Here is a 24,642-nt window from a genome sequence, read left to right on the forward strand (position 1 = left end):
ACCATTTTATGATAAGAATAGTAATTTTGACTTTCGTGCATTCGCGTTTAATTAGAATTTAGCGTTTATTCAAGCAGCAAACAATTAGTTGCGCTTAGTTTTGAGTAACCAACTTTACGTGCCTTCACCAGCCAATTGGGCTAAGCCGTGTTAGGCCTACGAACCATAAAATCCACAATCGAATTCGGAATCAGCGGCGCCTAATGAATCAATCTTCATAACACACTTTAGTTGAGAGAAAGCGATAACCGCAGTCACTTCTCCTAGCTTGCAAACTTCACGCGCTACCACGAATCGAACCCAGTTTGGTGCTATGTTAGAGCCGTCGATTCAATGGGTGCCGTCATGTTTGTTTACGCAAATCTTTTGGAGCAACTTTTGGGGCTGCCGCTAAATCAGTGAAATAGCGTGCCCAACGCAAAACCCAAACGCAGTTTGCGTCTCGCGCATGCGCAGTGGCTTCGACGCCATTTCTTTGGGGCCCAAAAACGTTTGAGGCCCCTATTCTAAAACTCTCTATTATGTTTTGTCGATCACAGTCGACGATTTCAGATATTCGAAAGCGAGTCGAAAAACTATTCTTGCTTGCGAATAGTGACTATTCGGTTCGAAAACCGAATCGAATAGGAGGATACTCAGATTCGTCGTTCGGAAGTTTGTAATATTTGCACACTCTTAAATGCCAGGCGTTCCCTGCAGTGTGCACTACCACGGCGCGCATTGCAACACAACGTGTGCGTGAACTCCAAATAGTTACAGTGGCAGATGCCAACTCAGGACCTTGCGCGCATACGTGCGGTCGCGAACATGACCAGCTACCGTACGCGCGCGAGGCCAGTACAAAAACAACTTTTCGTGGAAATCTGGTTTCCTGTTGCAAGCATCCCCACCCCCGAGCCTATACTTCTCGTAATTTTCTGGGGTTAGGGGTCTGACAGCACCCTTTTTTCATAGTGCAAAGCGAGTTGCTTCAGTTGCTTGTATTCGCGCGGAAACTAACGCGTATTAGCTGTGTCTGAGAAGTAGCAAAGCTGATCATTTCCGGTCTACCTACACATTTACGTACACGGGGAGTAGGAAGGACAAAGCGAGGGAAGCATTCCGTTCCGCGTAACAATAGGGATCGCAGGAGAAAAAGAAAAGAAAGAAGAAATACATAGGCAAAGTTACTGAAAAGAGGATAGAGACATAGCAGTTAAGGAGGAGAAGGTTGGTGAACGAATTTCTCTCCTCCTCACTTTTCCCCTTCGGCGTCTGCAAAAAAAAAAAAGTGAAATAATGAAACGAAAAGCAAAAAGAATGAGGCCCGCTCTGCGCCGTTTGCGCCCGAGCTCCTCAACCGGATCCCATCCGAATCCAATCTCGGCTCGCGCCTCTCGTCAAACACGAGCGCGCACCAGAGAGACGGCGAGAATGTGTAAACGTGGCGCACGCAAGCGGAGAAGCACCGAGGAGCCGCAGTCAGGCCCAGGCCGATCGCCGATGAGAGGGTTACATCGCGCCGTCGATAAATATACACACACACACAGACACGCACACACACACACATAGACAGGCAGCCCAAGCGCAAATTGGAAAGCGGCCGCCAGTTGTGCGACAAAGGAGAAGGCGTAGGAGGGAAACGCGACACCACTTGTCGTGCTCGCTGCCGCCTGCCAGCTGCCTCGGCGGTACAAAAGGGGCGCTGTGTCAACTCACCCGGCGACGCGGCGGCGCTAATCGAAGCGCGAGACACGCGCATTGTCGCCGCACCAGCGCTAGACGGTAGCGCGCGCGTAGCAGCTTGACCGCCGGTGTAGTCGAGTTAGGAAGAGAGAGAGAGAGACCCGGCAGGATCGTGGGAGGAGCGAGGCGTCGCAACTCTTTCGCCCGTACGAATCGCGCGCTCCAACGGGTACTTGAGCACTGATTAAAATCGCAAGCCGGCGGCAAAGGTAAACAGAGCCCGGTACGTCGTTCTCGGGCCGTGCGTTGCGTCGTCCTCTTCTCTCTCCCCCCTCTCCTTGTCGGCACTGCAGTGTCCTCGCCGGTCCTCGCTCCGAGTGCGCATTTTTTACCGGTCCTTTTGAAACAGACGATCCGGCTCTACGCTGACGTCGAAGCGTAGCTGGAGGATCGCGCCGTACGCACATACGCACGCCCGCAATCGCTGCTGGTAGGGAAAAAAAAGAGAAGAGGTGTTCGCGAGTTGCATATATAGTGTAGCGACGCGCCCGAAACTCCGCAACGCAGAGTTTTCGATTCAACACCCTATCAATACAGGCCGCCTCCGTTTATTCTTTTTAATTGATCTCTCGGTTTGGTTTACTTTACTTCTTTCGTTTCTCCCCAGTGGTGGGGAATTATACGTTTTCTCTTACGCCATCCTTGTTCAGCGCGCACGCGAGGTGCTTCAAAGAGCTCTGGCGCATGAAATCAGAGCGCCTTTATTTAAGCGCGCTGTTGACACTGGCGAGCGCTTCGTCGGCGCCGCGGGCGACGAAGCCTCGATCGGCGCGCGAATCCCGGAAACAAAAGGTGCGCGATGTTTCAGCCGCCTTTGCGACGAGCTGCCGTGGCTGCGTTTGCCCGGCGTGGAGCCGTCCGTTAATGAACAGAAACGCGCCAGGCACTTCTTTCAGGGGCGACGAGGCATGGACGCACGGTGAAGGGAGGGGGGGGGGGGGGAGGTGATGGTGTTGGGGAGCGAGTCCAGCTCCGACGCCGAGAGCAAAATAGCCGCGCTTGCACTGAGGGCCGACGACGATGCTAACAGGGCGCTTGGTGGGAGAAGCTGATAGTGTGTATGGGAAGAGGGGAGGGTCGCAGGGAGAGTGCAACCATCCGGTGCTGCGCACTCGTGTCGTCATTCCATTACCATGGTAATCGAAAACTACGCGAAGACAAAAATAACGACTGCGAGAGAAATGAGCGCGCCTCACCTGCTGCTGTTCGTACCAGTAGCTGAGAGTAATCAGTAGCTTGTGATGCATATACCATCGTCACCGATCTCTAATTTCGGTTCGCTTCCTGCTAGCGCGAAACTCGCGAACCGTTCACACGCCTGACGCCCTATAGGCGGGAACTCCGGGGCGTATTTTGCTCGTCGACTTCATGTATAGATAAAGTTACGTACAAGTTATTCGCGCTAGCTTGGAAACTGCTTACCGTTTGCAGCGAACATATTAGTATATCGACGAACTCTCAGACGAGCGCTCAGACAGACGCGCAAGCATAGACACATAAATTCACAAACGTGTTGCAAGAGTCGCGAATCGGACTATCTGACTGGCGAACATTACTATAGACTTGCAGGCAATGCCGTAAAGCACAAAGAATGGGAGAGTGAAGGGTAAAGACGGAGTGAGAGCAGAGTTTGAGCATTTTGTGTTAGAGAACGAGAACTGTGTAATTAAGAATTCAGCAAAGGTAGCGCCGAAACACAATTTGCACTGCAGGTTTATTTCGATCAAAAAGACGACTGACTCTAAATTGATGTCAAAACGCAAATTATTTTTCGTGCAGTACTAAACATTGTTCGCTCTCGCACTTACGCTCCCTCAGTTTGATATTATCGGCTGCAGGTAACTGTCACGTCAATTTGATAGCATGCTTGAGATCAACTGTTATTGTCACCAGGAAAAGGCTTATTCTATCTGACAGTCATGATAAGCCATGCATCTCACTTACCAAAAGTGTGTTTTTAGTTACATGTTGGGATATTTCTACGTATCTGATAACAGAGTCAAATGAAAACTTTTGTACCATTGGCCAAGGCGAGAATTGAGCCCTCAGCCTGTCAGTCTTGGTCCAATGGCCTTCTGAATGCGCATTCTATGAGCTAATCATCGCTGGCGCGATTTGAGAGAAGCTATATTATTGCTCGACAAGTTCGCAGTGAATGTCGTGTGAAGAGATATACCAGCCACACACACACAAACACTTACGCTTTACGTAAACATACCGTTTTCGCATGTCTCGTTATAAAAGAACCTCGTGCTTTCTAGGTTGGCTTTTCGAGTCCTGAAAAGTTACGTTCATGTGAGAAAGTTTTACACATACCGTGCTTTCATCCCGCAATGTCATTAGGTTCGGTGCCGAAAGAAAAGCGCGAAGCATGCAGAAACAGGCAAACGCTTAGGGTGCATTCATGCCGACGATACAGGGCCAAGCATGTCGTCTTTCCGCGTGCCGTTAAGGGAATTCAGTTAGCCCTTAAGCAAATCCTTAATGGCGCCGCGCCCGTCCCTCAAAGGCGTCGGATTACTGCCGTTCATCTTCGTAAAGAGAGCTCCTCCCGCCCCCCGGCAGAACGGCGCACGTAAGGACCAGGGCTGCCGGCAAGAGGAAGGCACCACCATTGTGTCAGCTCGAGCCAACGCCCGCCAGCTGGTGTGACCGCGGATCATCGGGCTCCCCGCTCGTCAAGAATGTATAGCGCCCAGTGCGCCGTCGCGATCTGCCCTCGGCTTGATCACCCTACGGAGCAGCCCAGTGATTACCGCGATGCCTGCTAGGGAGCGTTGCGCGCCGGACCGCTATGTACGACACGCTTCGCTGCGCCGAGGACAAAAGAAGTCATCGGTGGAGGCGCACGCTCTCCCGCCTTCACCTGCGCCATTTGGTCGCAGTTATATGGCCCACTGGCTGGAGCACAGTCGCGATGTCCTGCACTCGGCAGCTAGCGGGGGGCTCCTTTCTGCGTGAGGAAGAACCTTTAGGAGAAAAAGGCTGTGTACGCGTCACGAAGTGGCAGCACGGCATCCTAGTACGTTCCGAGCAGCGCCTACCGGAACGCCAAGCGTCACAAAAGACAGGGCAGAAGCGAGATTAAAACAAGATGCGGCGCCGCTGTTCTTTCTGTTTCTGACCTGTCATGTCTGTTCATCATGATGTTTAAGCCATATTCATACGAATGGGCCGAGTTGTCGAGTCACTCTGCGGACGAGGCGTGACGTCGCAAATCGTGTCGCTAGCAGCTACTAGCCTCTGTCGTTCTTGCATGCAGCGTGATTCGGTAGCATTGAGCCACGTCACGTTCGTTTGACAAGTGAATCAGTGATTTGGTTCGTCATTGAGTCAACCTTCACTAGAGCTGATTTCCCAACTAGCTCTACTTAGAATGCAATTGTCGACAGGCGACCGCCAGACGTCACCGTCAGGTTGAAATCAGGCAGTGCACCGCACAGCTGACAATAGAACCGGGACAGAATTATTAATTCGTTATACAGGCCATTTTATTGTAGAGGCATACATTGTAGAGGCGTTTGACTGTAGTTGGTCGCAGTTTATAGGGAGATGGTTATAGTCACGTCACCTATCTTTCATCGCACGTGATCGCACGTCTTGCAGAATGCAAGGAGCGGGCACGGACTGTTACGGAGCGGCAGCAGTGCCCAGCTAAAGTTGTCCATGCTCCACCAACAACAAGGATAAAATCACTGGGAATGTGGTGCCATCAAAGTAGACCATTGGCTCCCATGCATTGCGGAGCGACTGGGCAGGCATAGAAACATATAGGTGCAGGCAAGGTTTGAGAGACGTGGCGATGGAGATAAAGCAGGGTATTCTCAGACCCCGGACACACTAACTGGATTTCAAGTGTGCTACACGTACTAGCGCACGCGAACAACATAGCATTGTGCTATTTCGACCGCTGCAAGCTCAAACTAGGCTGATATTTGGCTTTTCTCGCGGAACCCGCATCCTGTAAACTTTCGACACTGCGTGAACATGCACGTTACATCTGTAAAGCGTGCTTTGCCACATAAACACAACTTTTGAGGAGAAGTTGGCATATCAAACAAGGTTGGTCAGAGGGTCTTTGTTGCCTTCGACTGAGCACAGCTTGAAACTGCCCGCTTTATTCGTTGATCAGCAGTGACTTGAATGAAGAAAACCATCTCGAGAAATCCGAAAAGAAGTTAGGTGAATAAAGAGAATCATGTCCACACTTTCCCGCTGGTAAGCAAAGTCAAAAAGGCGAGTAACAGAGCATTGCAGTTAGGAAAATAAGAAAAGAAAACGTTTAGTCCGAAGTGGTTCATGACCGAGCCTGCAACGCTGATTAAAAAAAAAAAGGGGGGGGGGGGGAGGGCAGCGTCGATTGTGAATTGACTATGAAATAATAAGAGCTGGAACAGGAAGTCGGTGACTGCAAGTCTATACATGCAAACTTTGATGTTAAAAAATGCAACCCGTCCTCCTTCGAAAGTTGCTGGTTGTTTAACACTCTTGATAAAAAAGGAAACAGTGTATTCCTCGAGGTACTTAATCTTCTGAAAATTATTACGCGTTTTTTTATACCTGATGGCAACTAGACTTGCGCAATCGTCAAAGCATGCGGGAACCAATAACGTTTCTTCTCCTGTGCGTTAAAATGCTGCGGCTTAAATTTTAGGGTGGAATCCAGGACAAGGAGAGGAGAGACAAAGAGGAGGAAAGACAGGGAGGTTAGCCAGTGTAAGTACCGGCTGGCTACCCTGTGCTGGGGAAAGGGGTAAAGGGAATAAAAGGAGAAAGAAGAAGAGGAGAAAAAAAAAACCAGGACAAACTGTTAATCTAAAAAGTGGGGTTTAACGTGCCGCAACTACACGTGGGTTTATGAGGGACGCCGTAGTGGGAAATACCACATTAATTGTGACCGACTGTTGCTGTTGAACGTGCATCCAAAGCCGGTACACAAACGTTTTCGCATCCCATTCTCATTGGAATGCAGCCTGCGCGGCCGGCAGTGGAACCCATGACCTCGTTGTCAGCAGTAGCATGCCACAACCATTGAGCCAGCGCAGTAGGCGACGAACTCTTAGTTGTCTCAATACTAGCACAACTATTACAAGTGACTGTCATGCGCTTGCGCTCTGCTTAACGGCGGTTGTCCGCGGGGACGTAAAACTCAATTTCGATCAGAAGATACGTACTAATTTCAGCTCCGATTTCATTACACCCACGCTTTGAATCGTATACTTTTATCTCTTTCTCCTCCACAATTCGCAAAGCATGCTTTAAAATATTCCGCAGGGTTACTTTATTTTTATTCGCCTATCGATTCGTTTTGTGCCAGTAAAGATGCTTTCGCAAATATTCGAACACAATCTTAGCTGCGAATAAGTCCTGAAGTCTTCCAGGATTGGGTATGCGCTCTTGCTTTTCTCCTTCGTCGACATTTCTTCTTCCGCGCGCGTTCCCCCATTTACCTATCGACACTATTTTTTTCCTTCTAAGAGACCAATAATATATAAACCAATGTGTACTTTACCACTGCGACCGTAATAATTATCGTGAGCCTCTAATCCCAAAGCCTGCGTTCGAAAGACATCCAGCCGGAAGGAAAGTTAATATTACTTTTAAGAGCCCGGGAATGCGTAAACCTATATGTGTGTTCTCGCGCTCCGTCGAAAATAATTTTCGCGAACCTATACTTTCAATACTTGCGCGTTAAAGACAGCGAAAGAGGCGAAAAAAATTAGAAACGTGTTTGAGCACGACGGTACGCGAAAAAAAAAAAAAAAAGAAAGAAAAATGGGAACGAGAAAACGAGGCAAGTCGCACAGAGAGAGGTTCTCGGCACTGTACGTGCTCGCCACGCATAGCATGCGCCGAGGCCTTTATTCTCGCTTCCGTGTTTCGCTGTGGGCGCCTTCTTTCTTGCGAATTTCGAGCGCATTTAAATATCGTCGCGTCGCCGTGCAGGTCTCTTGTGCGCGGTAAGCAATTTGAATCACGCGTCGACGGCGCCCTATGCCAACCACGGGTGTTCTCCGTTCTTTTACTTTTTATTCATTTTTTGTTCTTACGTTAGGCACCCACGCCTCCCTATTGAAAAAACACGTCTCCCTATTCATACACGTACCAACATTGCCTCGCCAACCGGAACCTGTTTCTTTTCTTTTTCTTTGACTATTGGCTTTTCTCGGTTGATTTCTACAGCAATGGTCTCATTTCGTGCGTCGACGAAGAAGTATTCGTCACGACGGTATTTATATTTACTTCGAAGAGCAGCCGCAAGATCGAGGATAAATAAAAACAGCACATATATTTCTTGTCAGAAAAATGCAGCTTTTGCGAAACTAGAGACAAAGACGTAGTTCTGACGAGTCGTTGTGTATACCACATTGTTCAGAGTTGTTATAGTTTGCGTAGTTCAAAGAGTGAACTTAAGACTTCAACATAACGCCTGTAGTTAGCACTCAAAAACGGCAACCAACAATAGTTAAGATTCTTCTGCAGTTCAAGTCTCGTCATGCAACGGCGGTCATTGGTTATTAAACAAAAACTGTCGGTTCGGAAAGCGGTGGGAGCGGTGTTTGGATGAAAGCAACGAAGCAAGCTGTTTTGGGTATGCTATTGTCGATGTTCATGAACACACAGATTTCATTATACATCCGTGAGTAGCAGTGCATTATTGACTGTTAACTATCGGGGGTGAACTATGACATATCACTAGTTACCAAACTTTAAATTTTTTTCTCGGTTTCTTTTACAGGACGAAGAGACGAACAAGCGCGACGCTGAGCCAGGTAAGACTTCTTCGCAAGTGCGTCAATGTCATCTTGCAGATAATATGAGACAGAATATCCGACGCAGAAATATGCGGTCGGCGATATGAGAGGTGATGGCGACGGCGGGAATGTGCAATAAGAAAGTCATCCTGGCCATCGAGCGACATATGCCTTATATCTACTGCAGCGGTATGAAAATGCAATCGCTGTCTTACAGATTTCTTAGCACCGCCGTGGAGGCATTGTAAGAAATTAAAACAACCCCAAAAGCTTACGAACAGATCTAAGAGTACGGCCTGCACACTAGAAACAAGGATAGAGAAGCACAGATAGGACGAGGACAATGCTAGTCGTACTCGAAGACTTGAGCACTTAAACGAAGCGGCCAACTATAGATCACGGACCAGCTGACCTAGCCTCAAGTTCATTTATGAACAGAGTCCCCGTCATATATACCCCACTTCGTACTTTCTTTTTTTTATTGTGTTTTCGGATTTGACAGGCCTAAGCCTGAAATCGCTACGTCGACTTCTGAAACAGGAATTAATACTGCTTGTTTCGATTTGAAAACACAAATTCTAAAACACAAATACTCTTGCATGTGAACAGATTTCAAGGAACGCCTTGATTTGACACTTGGTAAATCCATGCACTGACTGACACTGACTTATTACTTTGGCAATCGATATAAGTTGAAAAAATTACAACGGTTTCTTGCCCTCTGCTATTTGAGGCGTTCCTGGACCAAGATCATCGTTATATATTCGTCATCATCGAAGTATAACGCATAGCTTAATGTCACGTGCGAAACGCTGTATACGGTTCGTGACGTGTGCGCTCTTCCAGCCATTTCCAACTGCCATGCGATACCGTTGGCGCAAATTTGTGAGGATGCACCATAACTTAAAATGACACAACCGCGTTTCCTCCGAGCCGCAACAACTGCGCGCGCTTTCAGCGTGCCGTGAACATCTAGCGAGCTCATAGCTGGCGCTGCGTTGAGGCACCCGAGGTGCTGCGAAGTATCGAGCCCTGCTTATTCATTTAAGAAGTTTTCTTATATTGACTCAGCAAAATTTGAATGTATTATCTCGTACTTGCGCAAGTTTGCAATGTGTAATGATACATATCGAGAACTACTGATAGCGCGAGATGACACGAACGACACAGAAGCGATACGTGGACAAGCGCTGTATCTTTTCTGTGTCGTTCCTATTGTTTCACGCTGTCAATAGCTTTCAGTATGAAGGAGGAGGAGGAAAGAAAAAGAGAAGGCAGGGATGTTAACCCGAAATGCGTGTGGTTGGCTACCCTACTCTGGGGGACGGGAAAGAGGGAATATAAAGATGAGATAGAGAGAGGTAGGGGGAAGGAAAGACGCCGTGAGCTCGCGCACGCTCGTGGAGGGCCTGAGCAAGTCAAAGGCGTTCTCATAGGCCAGTCGCGCTCAAGAAAGACAAAAGTGCCTTCACAGCTTTGTAGGCCAACGCGAGATGGGGACGATCTTCAAGTAGCACTTGCACGGACAACGACCACTCGCCCAGTCGTCGCAATGCTATAGATAATGTTTGTCTTTCCGATTGACATCGATGACAATGGCACAATAAACGTTAGATGTTCTCTTCCACGCCACAGACGTCGTATAGCACTGTCGGTCATTCCAATCAAAGTATAGTGTACGCCTTCGTAAAAGCCACTCCCAACCACATCCGGTATAGAAGCGTTGCCTCACGTCGGTGAAGCCCGGATGGAGGTCGGAGTTGGAGCAAATGGTTCAGTTCGTGCAACCTGGCGCGTCTTATATTTGGGGTGTTCCACTCTGTTAAAGAGAGCTAGCGTGCCAGGTGACGAAGCTGAGTTGCAGCGTCTGTCCTGGAAAATGGAATGGGAACGCTGTGTTGCTCTTGATGTGACTCTGAGGCAGCTTTGTCTGCTTGGTCATTTCCACTGATCTTGCAATGGCCAGGTAGCCACTGGAAAATAATTTCGTGGCCTTACGTGCACATGTTTGGCACGCTGCCCGGACCCCTTGCCACCACCTCGCCGCATTCACCGTGGAAAGACCCCGCACGTCATTTAGCACAACTGTCAGTGCATATCTTGCCTCGCTTACATCGAGGTACACAGCTACGGCCAGGCCGGTGTCTTTTCCATGGTATTTGTGCCATCCTGAAGTACACTTCATAATTCCAGGACTTCAGAAAAAATCAGATCTAGCACCGCCTGCACTAAAGCAATTGCGCTTACACCTGTTATATGTGAGATACAGTAGCCACGTACACATCTATACTGACACTTTGACTACATCGACCAGTTCTGGCGATGCTGTGTTTATACCGACGAGTGGAATAACACTGCGATTCAAGACATCACATGTCACCACGGCCACGGCTGCAGAACTCACGGCTCTGCGCAGTGTGTTTCAATTTATTGACACAGAGAGTTCTGCTACATGGGCCATGTTCTCCTACTCGATACCGGCTTTACACACCATGCAGTCGGTTCTCCGACGTGTAGCTCACGAACAGCTAACGTACGAAATTGTCAAACTTCACCACGACGTCAACGTTTTCAGTATGGATTACCAACGAGCCCAACGTACCGTCCTTGTGATACGTATCCCATGGATCTTGTGCCTTCAGTGATCTGAACAAATGTACTGATCAGGACCAAATACAGCTGAGGTGGATGACAACTTTCCTCTATCATGCTGTGCAAATGTCTCTCATCTTTCTTGTTGCCACAAAATATGGCGCCAGCACTTGGATTTACTGGGTGATTCGTATCGAAGCCGATCTTGCGGCCAGAACTAACGACGGCGTCGTGTTGCCGATCTGACAGCCCGTGACTTGTTAAGTACAGCAAGCGTAACACTGTGATTGTTTGCTTATTATCGTGGGCGAGGTCTGTGCTACGGGTTGCTTCTCGCATTGCTACACTGTCGCCACGAATCGTCGCGCTGTTCCCCAATGTTGTCTTTTTTGTGTGCAGAGAACGCCGTGACGTCCGTGGTGCAGCTGATCAAGGAAGAGTGCCGGAAGCGAGACGCCCTCGAGGCGTCGCCATATTCGGGTTCGTGTGCAGCGTGTTTTGCAAACAGTGAACGTTTCTGGCCACACGTACGCAGGCTATATGCGGTAGATATATCACGCGCTATATACCGCAAGGATGCTACACCTCTGAGGTCCCAAACGCTTACGAACTATCAAAGTTCAGAGTGAGTACAGAACTGGCTGCGAATGCCCGCACGGTTCTCGCAACCGTCAAAACGTATCTTTGGTATCGAGCAAAATTAGTCAAGCTCTATTCATTGAGCATTAAGCGCCGTTCTCAGGGTTGGCTGAACAGCTTTCTGTTCACTTGTGGTCTCGCATGTTCAAGATCAGCACGACCTTTCCGTGCAGCTAGTTGCGTCCGAGTGGGCAGTGCACCTTCCCCGAACTCACGCACCTCCTTCAGGTGCTCGTCACGCTTTAGCGTACTGCGCATGCGCGCTTCCCATTCTGCTAGCTTAGGCGCAAAAAGTGCCTGCGTGCGTGTGACTAGGTCTTTTGATGCTGTCATGAAAGCTTTTGTGATCTGCCTGCGGTTTACCTCTGCCTGTGGAAATTATTTCCAAAGCTTACTGATCTGTATGCGGATGAACGGCGATTGTGATCACTATCGCTCAATTTCAACTGTATGATTATTGGTTGTCGGCGATTGGCTGAAACCAGTGGAAGCGGGCACGACGAAACAACCTCGTTAGCAGGCACGTTTGTCATTAACATTATTTGAGCACCACACAGTTGTCCAGTAAGTTTACAAATTGAGCAGCTCATAAACATCATAAATTCAAGCTAACATTCATGGCTATATTAGCGCGAGACATCATGCTAGTTATTTTGCCACGCAGTTAGAGAAACCACTGTGGCAACTGGTGCTTGGAAAATGCGGCCATATGTCGAGTAATTATTGCGGAGAAAGCTAAAATACTTTTTTCGTCTGTATATTTTATATGCTGTAATTAACCTCGACTGTATTAATAAATTGATTGATTGATTGATTGATTGATTGATTGATTGATTGATTGATTGATTGATTGATTGATTGATTGATTGATTGACCGATATAGTAGGCAAGACCTCTAACACTACTAATTTTATCTCTCTTTGTTTTTTCTTTACCTAAAGTAACTTCAAAAGGATTGCTCGTACAGGTATATTGTCACGCCTCCTACGGAAAATACGCTTTCCGGTTTGTTTTGTACTGTTTTTCTTCGTTAGTTATACTGAAGTGTCTGTTAGTCTACGGTGACTGAATTAGGTCGCTCACGTTTAAAGCGCACCACTCTCTTAATAGAGTAGGTATCCGCCAAATGCAGGCGTAATAGTTGCGGGACGTTATTTTCTAACCACCGGTTTTTGAGATGGTTTCACGCACGAATGACGGAACATCCAACGCAGTGCTTTAGCGCAGAAATGTGCAGTACTATATGTTGCGGTGTTTTTCCCCCCGCTCGTCCAGTCAATTTAATGTAAATCATCACGGCGGAATAATGATGCTGGTGAGGAGTATATATGCCCACCCACAGATTTCATTCCACGCGTCCGCATGCGCTTGCTTAGCGAGCCCTTCAATCACAGCAGTTGCGAAACTCTCTGTAAACCCCGTGTCTCGAAATTCGGACACAGTGATTGGCGAACAGCGTAGGGGTCCGCCGGATTCCGTATCCCCTGTGGACAGCACAACTGACTGCAAAACGCCACGTTTATTTAGCACAATAACAAAATAACATCTCGGCACGAACAAGTAAACAATATTTTCAATCAGCACCGTCCTTAAGTCACGTTAGGCATTTCAAGCAATTATTATTAGCTGCCGATGGGTGACGACGAATTTCATGTGGTTGCTCAGTGGTGGCGCGTCGGTCAGTTAAGGCTTCACGGGAAGTCACTCAATAGCATTCCCAGCTGCGGAACTGTTATGATTGAAGAAATGTGTTCACTCTGTAAATCGGCAACTGGAACGAGACACCTTGAAGTGGTGATCGATCGACAATATAACAACTCTATTTCTCTTCACTCAGTCTTAACCGTGGTCTGTGGGGCTAGCTCATACAAACCACATATGCGTAACAACTGCGGAAAGAAAAAAATAAAATACATCGTCATTTGCAGACGCTACGTCTTCTAGACTGGCATGCTTTAGTAGTAAACGAAAAGAAAAAGGTTAACCGAGGGGCCCGATTTTTATTAGTCATATCATAAGAAGCCAACAAACAGGTGCCAGTGCTTTTTTGCTTCTTGTGATATGCTTTAGTAGTGTGGCTTTGCGTCCGCAGCGGCGATGTAGGCCTATACAAACTCGCAACCACTTTGTTTGCCTACTCCCGTATACTCTTCTCATTTATATCCTTGTCGTTTCAGAAACGCAAACCTTCGACCACTCTTTGGATCCTTCGAGCATATTCACACTTAGCAAAGGTAAGCAAAGCCACACTGCGAACTATCAGTCCCAGCTGTTTCTCGTGCGTCGGCTGCCCACATTACGGTTAGAGCAACTAAAAGCGGGCTCTGAGAATTTCAGCGTTGCAGTTGTCAAGGGGAAAACAAAAGCGTTGTCTTTAAGTATTCATAGCGAGTTTTATGCTATAAATATAAACGGAGCAACGATTTAACGTTCCGTGACTTCCTAGTTATCGGCTTAAATCTGCTTGAGCTTTCGAACTGCCGCATTATAAATGTAGGAGTTCTTTCCGTGACAGTGCAGCCTAAAATTTCTACTGCTTTGTGTTTTATTTGTGCGGCTGAAAGAGCAACATTTTTTGCGTTTATGTTCTAAGGCCTGACATTCTAGACAACGCGAGTCACTTTCTTTTTTTTTTCATTTAACACCTTATTTGTCCATACTGGTTAAATACTTCAAACAAAATTACTTGCTTATGCACGCGCGTTATAACAGAAAAGTAAATGTTATGCTTCTTTAATCAAATAAAGAACTATTAGAATATGAGGATGCTTATGTAAATGAAGCAACCATATGTCACAAGGAAGAAGGGAGAGGGACAAGAAACTTGAATAAAGAATGCCTCCACCTCCTGTTTTTGCTCTTTCACAGATGAGCTGCGGGACGTACTGCTGAGAGAAGCACAAGCCAGGAAAAAAGTGGAAAGAGAGTGTCGCCTCATGCGAGGTAACCTGTTTACATTTAATAATTTATTGTTCATAAATATTGATAACTGTGGGTGAAGGAGTTATAATAAAACTAGAAGAAAAAAGAACTCTACATAGGATCCTCTTTTCAACCGAAACTCCAGAAATTGTGAGCTTGATCCTTTTTATTTATTTCTTCAAAACAGCTCCGCCATTCTAAGTTAAACAATAATGGAAAGCTCGTTAACTTGAACCATCCTTGCTTACTGAATACAAAAGAAACAAAGGCAACCAAGACAACAAAAAAATGTTTAAGGTACTCAAAAACCAGAAGAAAGGCAACAAGAGGAATAAATAGGCAGAAGTAAAAACAACTCACTCGGCGAACCACGAAATGGTGCCCAGCAGACTGCGTCGCGGTGCGTTGCTACCAGTTCATTTATCTATTCAGTGAACTACCGTTAATCGCAGCAACTCTCAAAGCCGCTCGCACATACATATAGGTGGCCGTGCTGCGCCCCCTGGTGGCAGCAACTAAAGAGCACCAAACCGAGGGTCGCCGGCCGTCGTCGCCACAAGCACAGCGTGTTCGCCTCTGGAGGCTACTGTGTACTATCGGCCTCATTCGCTCTGCACACACTGGCGACGTGTGCTAGCCCGTTGTATATACGCGAGATTCCACGCATCCTCAATGAAAGAAAGAAAGAAAGAAAGAAAGAAAGAAAGAAAGAAAGAAAGAACAGCATACTCCAAGGCCCTGCTCGCAGCGCCGATATTCAGCTCGCGTGCCGCACACTGTTAAACACGCGACAACCATGCCGCACTCCTGACGCGGCACTCATTAGCCGGAGTGTTTTTTCCTGCCCCCCCCCCCCCCCTCATGCCGTGCTGCTCGGCGTACGCGGCACCACCACGCGGTTGCGCCAACGCGTGCAGGCGAGTTTTGCATCAACATGCGGTGCTCAAGGTGCGCACAGCTACCGGATCCCTCCGCGCAGTTGGCACGAAAAAAAAAAAAAAGAAATACTTGCCGCGCAGCGCAATAGCGACGACTATGTACAGCTTCCTCGCCGAACCATTACGTTCCCTCCACTACTGACACTTCAGCTTCGCAGTAAGCACCGTCTAACGCTATCGACAGCAACAAACAGGTGACGTGACAACAGTAGGCTAATAGTAATAGGCAGGTCACAAAACATATCAAAGCTGCGGACGATGAGCGGTGCAGAAGTCGCGGTTCCGAATTGACTTTGAACACTTGTGATGGGGCAGGATGACGTTAACGACTTCGCCTTTTGAAATCCAAGTAGAGGTGATTGAATGAGCTCTGGCCAATGAAACTTTCCAAGGGCCTCTCGGAGTATCTTAATTCAATGTGCAGTGTTTGAGCCAACTGGAGCCATGGCTTAACCTGTTAAGTTACGTGGTTTTACGTACCAAAACCACTGTCTGATTATGATGGCACGCCGTAGTGTGAGACTCTAGAAATTTGGACCACCCGGGGTTCTTTAACGTGCACCTAAATCTAAGTACGTGGCTTAAACAGAGCATTTCCTCCCTACGTAGTTAAAGAATAGCATATCTTAGATCACGGGTGCAAAAATTCCGAGGATACCAAAGCACTTCTTATGAGTTGTGAATACGAAGGCATTACTGTCCAAATGAACGTCGTTAAGAGTCCTCACTACCGCCAACGATCTTACTCTAGAATTTGTTTTGTTTTTTATACATTATTTCTTCACGGCGATTACCGAGACGCAGTTGGAACGCAGGCTAGAGCTTGTGCGGACAAGGAACGCGTGGTTAAGACAGGCTTCCGAGAGCAAGGGTGACGTGATGTCGCAGGGATGCCCTCTCCCTTAACGCAACACCTGGCGCGCCAGCGCTGCAGCAGGTGTTCCCTTTCGCCCGTTCTTCTCCGTCGTGGCGGTCATGTGACGTGGCTTCGCAGCCAATGGGGTCGTTTTGTTGCTACAGACTCCGCATTTTTCGCTCATTTGATGATTTCACGTCAATATTGTTTACTGTGCAACACGTGGCATCTTTTTAAGAACGTCGCCACCTGGCTACCGCTCTATAGTGCACGCGCTTTGTTCGTGCTCGTCTCTCTTTCTTTCTATCTCCCCCTCCCACTCTCTTTCTCTTTTTATGCCTCTTAACTCTTCCCCCCGTGCTTTTTATGCCAGCCGGAACTACCTCTGGTTAACCTCCCTGCCCCTTTCTATGTATTCTTTTCTCTCTCTCTCTTGTTATGAGTTCAACTGCCTACATGGTTGCATGATAAGCTTGAGCAACTCAGTCAGTAATTTTTGATATGCACCCAGCTGTCTAGTAAGGTTGAATAACTAATTTATTCAGCACGAGCTTAAACGCAAGTTTTCTTTATTTAAAGAGCGTCGAGCTTGCTGAAAACAATAGTAGTAGTTCTGTTGAGAAAGAAAGAGGTGGCAGCAGGCAGGTGTTTCCGGCATCAAAATGTGGGACTCAATTCGCGAAGGTACATAACGACGAGCAGTGCTCACGCTTGAGGTTAATTAAGTCACAGTAGCTGTAGCAAATGAAGCAAATGATATAATAAATTATGGCATTTCAACAGCACCAAACGAGTATTCAGCATTAGTGACGAAGTGCTTGTTTGGTACTCTTTTCTGCTTGCGTTCATAGAAAAAAACTGCGTAATCTCCTTTGGCCACTTTCGGGGATACTTACACTGTTGCTTGACGTAGCGTGCGGTACGACCATTCACTGGCGCAACGAGCATTCTGCCTCTCTGGCGTAACGCTGGAAGTTATATCTCCGAAATTGCATCAATCGATTGAGAATAAGTTATGTGTAGTGACGTCATCGATGTCGACAACGTGTTCTAAAGCTGCGCTTTATTGCGATTCGTTGAGTTCCAGCTGCGCTGTGGAAGCCGCGTATAGCAGGACAATACGGCGCATGTGTGGTGTCACGTGAGCACTGTCTATACCGCTCTAAGCTGCAGAGAAACAAATAAACGTAGCTCAGACAGGACAATAAGCATGCACGGTTCTGTGAGTGAACTCCTCCCACGTTCGTCTTGTTCTTGCAGAAACGTTCGAGGAGCAAGTGCAGAAAGAGGTCGCGTACCGCGAAGAACTCACCAAGCAGTTGCAAGTCGTGCGAGGTGAGTGAGAAACATGTTTTTTTAGTCTTCTCTAGGTCAACCTTTCCCTCCCCAAGCGTAGAGAGAGAAAAATAGAAGACAGAAAAGCCAGGGAGGTTAACCAGACGCATGTCCGGTTTGCTAGGTTAGCAAACAAGGAGTGACCTGATATTTCTGCCTTTCCTTTTCCCTCTCAATTCCTTCCTCGCTATCAACCATGATAAATATTGATAAACATAGTGCGTAGAAACAGTGCGTGGGAGAAAGTACTCACGTTTCCTCATTTTATTGCTTTAGACGCCCTGTGCCAGGAACTGGACCAGGAACGGAAGGCTAGATTCGCTGTTCAAGCCAAGCTGAAAGGTATGACCAGCACGTGAAGTTTCATCGCTTGACGCTCCAAGAATTTATTGTTCCCGAGCGAAAGACCAGGCCGTGTCCTCATGCAACTTTCTCGCAGACATGGCTACCGTCTTGACACTACAATCGTAATGAACGTCAATTACAGCCTTTCTAAACACTAAAAATTAAGCTTATGGGGCGCCTCTCGTCGGCTTGTGGGAGAACTGGCCATGACCCGTAGCACGATCCGAGCTCTCGTGTGGGCGCTCGGAGCGTCCAGCGGTCAGAGCTAGTCTCTTCGCAGGAAGAAAATTAAACCTTGCATGTTGTGGTCTTGGTGTCTTTTTTGCAGGGCACGGCGAGTCTGAGAACCCACGTTTCCACTAGCTTAAGCATCGGCAATGTTATCAGGCGGTCGCAGAGGAACAGACAACGGCGTCTAAGCGAGGAATCGCACCATGGAGTTAGAGCTGTGAACGTGAGACATCGCTGGACTCCAACAAACGAGTCATGCAGTACATTCTTATGCAAGGTTAATGCAACAATTCAATTTTGATTCTATTCCGTTCCTCTCCTTGTTTGCGCACCGGTAGGCGCCCCACCTAAGTTGTCACCAGGATCGGCCGATTCTGAACGGTCGGCGATAAGAAAAAAAGATAATCGAGCAAAATGAATTCACACATTGCACCTGTTATGCTTATGTAGTCAGTCAACAGCCTTGCTTATTGTTCGTTCTCTTCCTCACACAGAGCTTTCCCTGCACTACCAGCAGATGCAGCAGCGAAGCATTATTGCCGGTAAGCAGTGGAGCTGGCAATGCTTACGTCCGCGAGCTGAACCCAGGCGGCAGTTGTCCCTGACAGCCCGTCTTCTCCCGCGTTCCGCAGACACGCACGACACGATGCAGCATCTCGCGTGCAAGATGCTGGGCGCCAGGCACTGCGCCGAGTGCAGCTACAAGGCGGAGTGACGGAGCCAAGGCCTCGCGCAAGACTTCATCGCGACAGAGCTGCAACGATGATGGACTGCGACCCGCTTGTGCCGATCGCTGCAGCGGTGGTCGACGACAGCAGCACGATGCCAGCGTGCACCATCGCTCCCGCACATCGCATTGGAGGAGAACGCTTCGCGGCGTTGTCCGCTTCCGAGCGGACATTCAAGTCGCGTAGTGTCCGTCGTGGCTGCGTTATGAGCGCCCTATCCTGACCCTCAAGATGAACGCGTACGCTTTATTCAGTGTCGGGCACCTAAACAAACAAGAGCGTGCCACACATTTAGTTTTATCCTCGGGCCAACTAGAGACGAGGCTGTAGAGACAAGCTCAGTTTAAACGCGTCAACACGTCCCGTAAAGTTAGCCCTTCTCTCTATTTCTTGGCCTTTGTTCAACAATGATGAATGTGCAGTGGTTACCATGTCACAGTATTCATAAAGCACGCGCGACCAGTAAGTCTAAGTGGCATACTGGCTTGCTCCAGCAGTGTGTCGACGCACCTAGCTTTGCCGTGTGGACCCTGACTCAATACACAGGAAAGATAAACACGTTTACAAAACAACCAACTATACGGCTAACAAGCATAACTCCTGGCTCCTATCGCCTCTTTAGCTCGAACCTTGACGGCACGGTGATTCAGACTATGTCCGAACGCACAGTTCTAGTACAGTTTGCGTCGTGCATTCCTAACGTTTCACAACTAAGGCGCCGGCTTCACGACGATGAAGGTTGCATTGGCGGAAAGCATTAGAAAAAGTTTCTTTTCTCTTCGACGTTCGAAACTTCTATCCATTACACAGACGACAAGCCAAGCAGAGCTTTCGCCAACCTTTAAAGCTTTCTTAAGTTGCAAAGGTTGACGCCAGTTTGTGTGATACGTATTTGATTGCGGGAAACGGCGTTAGCGCAGACGCCTTCGTTGTCCGATAATGTTTTCTCGGAGCTGAAAGATATACTGATGGCCAGTGAAATGTGGGTGCGACGTTTGTGATGAAAACGATGATAAAAACGCTGTTGTCATCAGCGACGCTTCCACTGTGTGAGAGAAAAGGGAAAATAGAAGGAAAGGCGTGGGAGCTAAAATAAAATTAAGTTTGGTGCCCTACACGTGGGCAGGGAGATGGGGTACTGAAAGAGAGAAAGAAGAGGGGGGGGGGGGGCGAAAAAGAAAAAGCGAAGACGAGTTCAGATCAATCAATCTCTCTGGCCAAAAAGGAGTAGTGTGTCTACTGTCGGGGCACTCACTGGAGATGTGCTCGTGTGGCTTTCTGAGCCGATCAGGTGTAAGGCCAGGACGTTAGCTTTCACTGCGACTATAACTCTTGCAGAAGGGTGCATGTTTGACAGCGTGGGAGTCAAGTTTCAGATTGCACGCATTCCTAGAGAGTGAATATGTGAATTGAGAAACGAAAATCCAGGCAATTATGTGTCAGTCACAGATAGACATTTTTCTGGATTTTCGTTTCTACGTTCACATATTCATTCTCTAGGAATGCGCGTAATCGGAAGGTTGGCTTAACCGCCGAGCATGCAGGCGGTTGAGCGGCGTACGTCCGTGCGAATACTGTCTTTTACGAGAGGTTTTTCCGAAGCCCTGCATCTGGATCATTACTTTAACGGCGTCATCGTATTACAGCATTTCCTCGAGTTTTCAAACTCTGCTCATTTAAATATCCCATTTTTGTAGCTCAAAAAAAAAAAAAAGTAAAAGTCTCGCGTGACATGTGCTTAGAATAGCTCCCAGACTTGCACACATGATCCACCTGTTGCTTATTTGATTTATATATAGGCACTGTTATCACGTTCTCTTGAGAACGCCGCAACGTGGCAAGCTCGCATGCAACTACACGGGGAATAGGAGGCATGTACAGGAGGCGCACGAATTTGCTAGATGCAGACTGCTGAATTTTGACTCTCGCTTCAGCGCTAGCGTATTGTCAGTCAATTCATTAGCAGTAATAAAGTGGACAGATGAAGTTTCATTTCAATCTTTCAGTTCCTTTTACGGTAAAGAATCATTTGGCAAGCCGCTAAAATTCTTATCGATAGCAATGACTATCCCCGTCTGTACTCCGCCTTCGTGTTTCTTGCCTCCTAATTCTGAAAAAATTTATTCCTTAAAATTATTCGTGACTTCGGCATGCTGGAGGATCAAAATGTCAAAGCAAGCTAGCTAGGCGTTAGGTGTTTCAAGCTAGCGACTGCGCATTCGACGTGGACAAATTGAAGCCTTCGACCACTCGGTTGAGCAAAATAAAGGCTGATTTTCAAAAGCGCAGACGACGCACGGGTGAAAAATGAGGCATACGACATCGGGTACTCCTGTCACGTCTGTTTTATTATTACTTCTCTTCGCCCATACGTCCATCGTCTAGTTTCTGAAAATCAACTCCACGGTTTTCTTTCCTGGTACACACTGTCATGTATGTGCAAAAGAGTACGTGCGACCAGTGTACAATGCGAATGCTCGTGCTGCCCCGTTTCATTGGCGGGCTGTTTTGCGTGTCACACAAGTGCGCCAACCAAACGTTGAAGCAAATAAATCACTGGTGTTTGTTTTGAACAACGCTGGACATCCTTGTTGTTGAACGACACTTTTTGAACCACGCTGGACATCCTTGTTGTTCAACTACACTGAAAGACGCATTTTCCGACTGGTGAACAGGAACCCTCCGTTAGACAACGAGCGCTCACGAGTGTTCTCGCGTTAGCCTCGATATAGAGTTCACTAGAAATATTCCATGGGCCACTCTAGCCTCGATGGACCCGCCGGCAGTATGCTCCCAAAGTAGCTATTCTAGTTACAGCCTCCGATCTCAGAGGTCATGTCCTGTAGTGCCGCTGACTTCGGCGAAAGTACTTACGAGAACATTCTTTAGTAGTTCTGAGTGCTTCTATCCCTCACAGGAGCGTGTTTCGACGTACTTTCGGTACACTGCGCGGTAATACCGGCGCTATCCTGACCGAAAATTATGCTGGTCACCATGGAACAAAAATCCAGGGGTTTTACGCGCCAGGTCGTAGATCTGGCGCGTAAATCTCTGGATTTATTTTCACCGCCTGAAGATGGTCAACGTGCCTCTAAGAATGCCCTCATTCCAGTGAGGGCATGCTGCCCTCACTGGAATGCAGTCGTCGCAGCAGGGAATCGAATCCGCACCCTCCTGCACAGCAGCAAGACACCACTGGCCACTGAGCAACAACGGCGAGTGAAGGTAAAACTATATATAGTGTCTTTGGGGAAATATACTAGTGCCCAGAAATCAGAAGCATAGCGTTCAAAAAGGAATGGAGGAGGAAAGAGAAAAGTAGAAGGCAGGGAGGTTAACCAGAATAACGTCCGGTTGGCTACCCTACACCGGGGGAATGGGAAAGGGGGAAACAAAGATCACAGGGAGAGAGAGGAGGGAAGGAAAGAAGGAAATTGCGGCGAGTTCGCTGACGCGAGTGGTCTTACAAAAAGGAATGAATGCGTGACATTTGCACCCCCTGATCGAATTTGCATAGGTGTAAGCAAAAGCTATGCACCCCTTACCCCTCTCCCAGTGCAGGGTAGCAAACCAAAATCTCATCCGGTTAACATGCCTGCCTTTCCCATTCCGTTTATCTCTCTCTCTCTCTCTTTCTCTCTCTCTTTCTCTATGCACCTCACGAGTATATTCAGTACACCTCGAGGCTACACCGGTTATGCTCAGTTACAGAGAAAATAGCACAGATATGTGCGGTTACCACGCTTAACGCAAGAGCTCCCGCTACGTTTTTGTGCAGCAATATGTAACTGTGAAAGGCCGTAGCTCTAGTTCAATGTAAACATGGCTACATGCCGTGGTAAGTATGGCGTTAAGATAGCACAACTATAATCATAACTGTGGAAGTGGCGCATCAGAGACGAGCACGAAGTGAGATCGGACGCGGACAAGTTGTAATACTGAAATTGGATCACATTTAGATTGTGATCGTTAATATTTTCTTGCTATTTTTAATAATTTAAGGTGCGAGGCCACATTCAGGTGTCAATTTTCTTACAAAAAGTTTATTTTCTTTGTTTTTACCTTTTAAATAGCCCCAAACAATCAGAAGCATGTTGCAAAAAATTACGTTCCTACCTTGATTAGTTTTGGAGGTACAGCAAGCTTGTAAATCCTTACTCTGGTATTGTGACGTCAGTATTTTTTATTATAGATGAATGTGATGCTTACTATTTTTTTATTATTTGATGTCTGTAATATTAACTAATACTATTATACTTGGTTGCGCAATTAATGTATTTTTAAGGGGGCTGTCCTAGGCCCGAAGAACATTTGTTGCTTATTTTTCTCAAAACAAGATTTTGCTCTACATTATGTTACGCAAAGTATAACTTTTTTCTGAATAAATATCTTGAAATAAAGTTTTGTACACTCACTGCTTATGTATAGATGCATAGAACGAACTAGAATAAAAATAAAATCAGTGGGAACTTCTTCACGTCACTGATAATTTTTGATAAAAATGTGGTCAAAGCAGGTAATTCTCTTGCTTTATTTAGGTTTTCAGAGACTTGTTCCTTAATATACATATCATTACATTTATGCTAGTTCATTCCACAGGCCACGCACATAGATACATAAACGTCAAAGCTTTCCACAATTCAGCATTTCAATCGCTACTTATCACTGTTGGTGCGACTGGCAATTTTATCGTATTTTCTCACAACAATCAACATAAAAAATTATTGAACCCTTTCTTGTACTTTAAATAGTGAGATAAGATAGATAGAGGATACCATCGAGTGCCCACAGAATTGCTATTGCAATACAATGTATGCCAAGCTGACATAGGTTTTATTTAACGTTTGTCCTTAAGTGCGCGTACAACTTTAACCACTGGGTAACCGGCGGCGGCGTGGATTTGCTATCCTCGATACTCCGCGAAGCTTTGGGTCGTACTCTGCGTATACATTTGTGAAGCGCATAAATGCTCTCATTGGACAGCGGCTACAAGGGCGAAAACGACATGTTTTATCAGGTTTCTGTATATTTTGTCTGGCAATACACTGAAAGCGGGTACAACAAGCAAACAAATTTACAATTCATGTCAAGCTGTTACGTCGGTTAAAATGAGTTTCTCAAGAGTGTTAATCAGAAAAGAGCGATGCGTTCAATAATAACATTTAATGTAATACTCGTAATCTCGTACATATATCAATCTTGCTTTTATCCCGTTTAAGCGGGCCATTAGGCACAGTTTACAGAATTATGGTGTCTGTTTTTCTTTCTTTTTCCGTATACGTTGCTGTAGAATCACTAACTTCATGTCTGACTTGTTCGTTCTCTCTCTCTCTCTCTCTCTAAGTGTGCGTGTGCGTGTGTGTGTGTGCGTGCGTGCAAAAATGAGAGCAAATAAAATATAAATCTGATTCCAATTACCATTCACTGAGATTTCTTTTCAATGCAACATAATTCATTCACGAATTCGCTCAATTCATTCAGGTCGGTTATGAAGCCAACTAGTTATATAGAATTTATGTGTCTCACGTGTAATCATCCGAGCTCAAGCTTCTTCTTAAAATAAAAGCTGAAAACGT

The 24,642-nt window shown here is 46.9% G+C and overlaps 1 protein-coding gene across 3 annotated transcripts in view; it reads left to right on the top strand.

The window, feature by feature from the left end:
• The window catches only part of fuss (SKI family transcriptional corepressor fussel), a 70,906-nt gene extending 49,257 nt beyond the window's left edge, over nt 1-21,649 (top strand). For 2 of the 3 annotated variants that reach the window (XM_055065391.2, XM_055065392.2), the window contains exons 7-13: nt 8,465-8,498; nt 11,472-11,552; nt 13,889-13,945; nt 14,580-14,654; nt 17,688-17,762; nt 18,039-18,104; nt 18,833-21,649. In XM_055065391.2, the coding sequence (XP_054921366.2) occupies nt 8,465-8,498; nt 11,472-11,552; nt 13,889-13,945; nt 14,580-14,654; nt 17,688-17,762; nt 18,039-18,104; nt 18,833-19,053 (609 nt within the window). In that variant the 3' untranslated portion in view covers nt 19,054-21,649. The remainder of the gene's footprint in view (nt 1-8,464; nt 8,499-11,471; nt 11,553-13,888; nt 13,946-14,579; nt 14,655-17,687; nt 17,763-18,038; nt 18,105-18,832) is intronic. The other variant, XM_055065396.2, reaches the window with a different exon arrangement.
• The last annotated feature ends 2,993 nt before the right edge of the window (nt 21,650-24,642 follow it).

This window comes from Dermacentor andersoni, chromosome 3 (genome assembly GCF_023375885.2).
Source record: "Dermacentor andersoni chromosome 3, qqDerAnde1_hic_scaffold, whole genome shotgun sequence".
NCBI lineage: Eukaryota > Metazoa > Arthropoda > Arachnida > Ixodida > Ixodidae > Dermacentor > Dermacentor andersoni.